Source organism: Musa acuminata, chromosome BXJ2-7, assembly GCF_036884655.1.
Source record: "Musa acuminata AAA Group cultivar baxijiao chromosome BXJ2-7, Cavendish_Baxijiao_AAA, whole genome shotgun sequence".
Taxonomy (NCBI): domain Eukaryota; kingdom Viridiplantae; phylum Streptophyta; class Magnoliopsida; order Zingiberales; family Musaceae; genus Musa; species Musa acuminata.
The window spans coordinates 6,323,451-6,328,930 of NC_088344.1; the positions used below are offsets into that span (position 1 = coordinate 6,323,451).

General features: G+C 42.0%; 1 protein-coding gene across 1 annotated transcript; it reads left to right on the forward strand.

Moving 5' to 3' along the window:
• The first annotated feature begins 664 nt into the window (after positions 1-664).
• LOC135616870 (putative disease resistance protein At5g47280) lies at positions 665-5,008 on the forward strand. The gene is made up of 5 exons (XM_065116570.1): positions 665-1,510; positions 2,044-2,438; positions 2,907-3,262; positions 3,343-3,554; positions 4,004-5,008. Exons 1-5 carry the CDS (start codon positions 721-723, stop codon positions 4,834-4,836), a joined length of 2,586 nt encoding a protein of 861 aa, XP_064972642.1. The 5' UTR covers positions 665-720; the 3' UTR covers positions 4,837-5,008.
• Positions 5,009-5,480: the final 472 nt, after the last annotated feature.

Sequence of the window (5,480 nt, forward strand, 5' to 3'; positions counted from 1 at the left end):
GAAAAGGGATAATTTTCTTGTTTAATAGCATAACTTGGTCAGTGATTTATGAAAATTAAGGAGATGCTGGCCTAATCTTGACCATGTTATAATAATACAACTCTAAACCAAAAGATTATTGTAACATCAAATGTTACATGCACACATCTTAAATCCCATGATTCACTGAGCAGTCAATTGGGCCACCACATAAATATGCTGCAACAATGTCAAGTTCCTCAGCAATCATATGATGGATTGAGAATGACTGAGCAGCTCCCAGAAAGACTTCTATTTATGTTGTCTCTTATGATCAAATTAGAGAGAAAAGGTTAATGTATGATTGCTAGTATCTCATTCCCCTATTTTATAAATGTTATACATTTCAAATACGCGAAATTTCATATCAATGATGAACAATTCATTGATAGAGTAAATTCGATTATCACTGTTTCCAGGAGTTCGATAATTCATTTACAAAAACTAATGCTAATGGCTCCCCTGCTAGAATGGAGCTTTCACTTGTGCAATCATCTTAGAGAGTGTGTTGAGGTCATCTCATTCGTATCATTGTATATAATATATATATATTGACCACGTTGACTTGCGTGGGTTGTAGTTGAAATGACAAAACTACCCTTCTCCCGCATTATATCCTCCCATGTCTCCCTCCTCCATCAAGCTTAAGTGCCTTCTCTCCAACGGAGGGGTGACGGGCGGGGACAGACGCCTGCGGTGACGATGGAGACGTTCTTCGCCGGAGAGATCGCGACGGAGCTGGTGAAGGAGCTCCTGAAGGTTGTAAGGCGGACGTACCTATGCCGGCCGGCGGCGGAGCAACTGAAGCGCTCGGTGGACGCCCTGCTCCCCATCGTCCAGGAGATCCGGCACTCCGGCGTCGAGCTCCCCCAGCACCGCCAGTCACAGCTATCCGAGCTCGCCGACCAACTCCACCTCGCCCTCGACCTCGCCCGCAAGGCGGCCGCGTCCCCTCGGTGGAACGTCTACCGCTCCATGCAGCTTGCCCACCGAATGGAGCGCCTCGATCGCTGGATTTCACGGTGGGTCGAACGCCACATGCCCGCCCACGTCCTCGCCGATGTCCACCACCTTCGCGTCGACTACTCCGCCCGCCTCGATCGCATCGAGCGGACCCTCGACATGACGGCCGCCTCCGCGGCGTTGGCGGCTGCGAGGGTTCCGGTGGCGGTGGGGACCGTTCCGTTCTCGGGGTCCCCGCTGACGGAGATGATGGACGGGTTGGTGCCGGCGGCAGCGGCGGCTACGGTCCCGGTGGCGGTGGGGACAGCCCCGTCGTCGGGGTTACCGGTGGCAGAGATGATGGAGGGGTTGGTGCTGAGGGGAGAAGGTGAGAAGCCAGTGGGAGTCGGAATTAGGGTGGGAAAGGAGCGGGTGAAAGAGATGCTAATGGCGGGTGGTGATAGGGCGGCTGTCGTTGGAATCTCGGGGATCGGTGGGAGTGGCAAGACAACGCTTGCCAAGGAGATCTGCAGGGATCCACAGATTCGAAGTAAGGGTCTTCGAGGCTTATGTTTTATCTCTAAGTTGTTCTTGTTCTTTTAATTTCTGGGCTTATTGAAGGTTGCATTTGGGAATTTGAAATTTCCTCTGAGTTCATATTTTGATCCATTGCTGCCTAGTGGTTCAAAAAAAGTTGACCTTTTTCACATCTCTGATCGAGAAAAGCCTTAAAGAGCCTGCTAATTACTTCTTGCAGTAGACATGCTTGTTGATCATCTGCTTCTCTTGACTTGTAGAGTTTCAATCATTTAGAGTAGCCTGCTAATTACTTTTGTTTCGGTGTAGTCTGTTTTATTATTGAACGAGATTCGCAAACCTGAAACATGTTTCGATTTCTTCTCCTTTTCTGTTTTTTCTTAGATTGACTAGAGATATTTACATTCTTATTACAATCTGCTAAACTAGATGATTGCTTTCTGAAATTGGGGTAAAACATAACTATATGACTTCAGATGACTGTAAAACAGTTGCGAGCATGTGCTCTAACAATTTTGCTTCTTTGGATTGTTTTCTTTCCATCAGGTTACTTCAATGATAAAATTTACTTCGAGACTGTATCACAATCTCCAAACTTGGAGAGTTTGAAGTTGAAGCTGTGGGAACAAATCACTGGTAATATGGTTCTTGGTGCTTATAATCAAATACCACAGTGGCAGATGGAATTGGGGCCAAGAGATAAAGGACCAGTTCTTGTGGTATTAGATGATGTGTGGGCTCTTGCCGTGCTTGAAGAACTTCTTTTCAGAATTCCAGGGTACAAGATTCTTGTGGTGTCACGGTTCAAGTTCCCTTCGGTTGTCAAGAACAATTACGAGATAGAATTACTTGGAGAAGAGGATGCTTTGTCTCTCTTTTGCCATGCAGCTTTTGAGCAGCAATCTATACCATTCACTGCTGACAAGAAGTTGGTAAAGCAGGTAGCATTATTATTTGCATTCTTCTTAATTCATTGATGCAAAGGGTTAGGCATAACTCTTATCATTCTTCTGCCTTATTTCACTTTTTTTCTTTATTACATTTCTCCACAAAATGGGTTTAAAGTAAGCATGAAAAAAATGATAAATTCATTTTTTTGAAATATATTTCTCAAAATTTTGAGTTATCACAGAAGATATCTTTTAATAATTTTTCTGGTATCATTTTGTTAACTTCCATGTTTTAATCCTATTTCATGGATTTGTATTATGTCTGATATAATAGTATTTGACTAGTTGACCGCCAAGTTCTTTTAAGTAATAAGTAAACATTATGATTCTTGTAGTCTTATCATATATTTAATTTGTTTCACAAGGCTCATGATTTTGTTAACGGTGTTTTTTTTATGTGTATACCATTATAGTTTGGTTTTCAGTTATTACTAGAACTGATTTTAATCCTAAATGCAGGTTGTTGAGGAGTGCAAAGGGCTTCCTCTGGCTCTGAAAGTTATCGGTGCTTCTTTACGAGATCAGCCTCCAAAATTTTGGGCAAGAGCCAAAAACAGGCTTGCTCGAGGAGAGGCCATATGTGACTCCCATGAGAATAAATTGCTCGAACATATGGCATCAACCATTGGATTTCTATCAGGCAAAGTTAGGGAGTGTTTCCTAGATCTTGGCTCCTTTCCTGAAGACAAGAGGATCCCTCTGGACGTGCTAATCAATATGTGGATGGAGCTCCATGATCTTGATGAAGAAGATGCTTTCGCCATTCTAGTGGAGCTTTCAAATAAAAACCTATTAACTCTGTTCAAAGATGCACAGTAAGTGAAATGCCTCTGATTGCTCTGAATATTCCATGTTCTCAACAAAGTACCTTACTTGAGTCTTATGCCTACTTCAGGAACAGGGCTGGAGATATTTATAGCAGTTATATGGAGTTTTTCGTTACTCAACATGATGTGTTGAGGGACCTGGCTCTTCATGTGAACAATTGTGAACCTTTAACTAGTCGAAGGAGATTAATTATGCCAAGGAGGGAAAGTGAACTTCCAAGAGAATGGGAGAGGAACAAGGATGAGCCATTTGAGGCACAGATTGTTTCAATTAATTCAGGTATTCAACTCCTACTTTTGCATGGCTATTTAGTTCTTTGGATTTTTTTAAGTTCTTTGATTATTTGCCTCTTTTATGTTGCATGATATGTCTAACCGTGATTTGTTCTTAATGTATTTGTGGAGTCATCAATGTCTCCTTAATGAGCAAAGTTACCTCTCTATTAGATCAAAAACTCCAAATGACTAGTGATTATATTTGATGTGCAAATTTTTTATCATTAAATATACAGGGTTCATGTGAATATCTCTTTTTTAAGCTATCTAATTAGGTTAATGGAATATAATTTGCATCATCTGTAGAACAGATGTACCCTGCCCTGTTACAGTCTTGACTAATAGTGATCAGTACTAATGTTATTGGCGACAGATCTTCCACTGTCATTATACTTCAAATGGAATTTGTGCTTGTCTGATAGTGAAATTGACTCTTTACCGTCTCTGTTGCAGGTGAAATGAAAGAATCGGACTGGTTCCAGATGCATTTCCCCAAGGCTGAGGTTCTCATTTTGAATTTTTCCGCTGATCAGTACTCGTTGCCTCCCTTCCTCAGTACCATGCCTAAGCTCAAGGTTCTGGTTTTGATCAACCATGGCACCTCATGCACATTGATGCAGAATCTCTCTGTTTTCACGACTTTAAATAATTTGAGGAGCCTCTGGCTTGAGAAAATAGCTGTCCCTCCTTTGCCCAAAACCACAGTTCCCTTGCAAAACCTGCGAAAAGTCTCCCTTGTTTTGTGTGAATTAAATAATAGCCTCAGAGGATCCAAGGTGGATCTCTCCATGACACTTCCTCGTCTCTCTCATCTAACAATAGACCATTGTATTGACTTGACCAAGCTGCCATCTAGCATCTGCAATATCGGCTCACTCCAATGTATAAGCATCTCCAACTGTCATGATTTGTCAGAGTTACCTGGTGACTTCGGTAAGCTAAGTTCTTTAGAAATTCTCAGAGTATATGCTTGCCCATCATTAAAGAGGCTTCCCCAGTCTATTTGTCGGCTGAAGAGATTGAAGTATCTCGACATTTCTCAGTCTTTTAATCTCCGAGAACTCCCAGAAGAGCTTGGTCATTTGACAAGCTTGGAGAAGATTGATATGAGGGAGTGTTCACAATTGAGGACTATACCGAGATCCTCCTCATCCTTGAAATCTCTGGGACATGTGATATGTGATGAAGAGGTTGCTTTGTTGTGGAAAGAGGCAGAAAGATGTATACCCGATCTTCGCGTTCAGGTAGCCGAAGAATGTTTCAACTTGGACTGGCTTGTAGAGTAGTGTTCCTTCAAGACCTTTTTGGCCTGTGTCTTGTGTACATAACTGTAATTTAACTTGCATCTATGGATCCTTTTCGAGGAAAGCAAACCAAAGCAGTGTGCATGGTATTACCAATTGACTATGCTTGGAACCAGCTATTTTCTGTTCTAATCAACCATCCAGCTTTGCCTGAGATGACATTGGTAGTCTTGAGCTGTTTGAGAAATCCTTGCAAGTTATGTTGGATCAGGAGTGATTTCATTCCTACACTATTTCTCAGCTCATATATTTTATCTGCTGCTGATCGTAGTGGACAAACTTTCACCATCTCAGTCTAAGAAAATCCAAGCTACGAGGAGGATGTTACATCAATCATGGTGACATCTGCCAACTAGTCAAACAAAAAATCACTGGAATCTTGAGAGGTGATGTCCAACTACTGAAGACAAGAATATTTGTTGAATCTAAACAGTGAGGGAAGCTCTTTCAGTTTCTTGGTTTTCTAACCTCACTTATGGAGGACCTACTTGATCTTTCTTGTGGTAGTCAACTAACATCTTTCCTGAATTGTTATTGCCTGGCCAACCATAGAAAGGAATGATAGCAACTAAAGAATGAAAATGCTGTGAGGAATCTGTCACAGTTGCAAGTGAGTTGCATCAGTA

Bases quoted from the DNA above. Each gene is read 5' to 3' on its own strand.
- LOC135616870 (XM_065116570.1), top strand. From the start codon at position 721: ATGGAGACGTTCTTCGCCGGAGAGATCGCGACGGAGCTGGTGAAGGAG. The intron at 2,439-2,906 runs GTAGCATTATTA...TCCTAAATGCAG, and splicing joins ACAAGAAGTTGGTAAAGCAG to GTTGTTGAGGAGTGCAAAGG. The intron at 3,555-4,003 runs GTATTCAACTCC...TCTCTGTTGCAG, and splicing joins GATTGTTTCAATTAATTCAG to GTGAAATGAAAGAATCGGAC.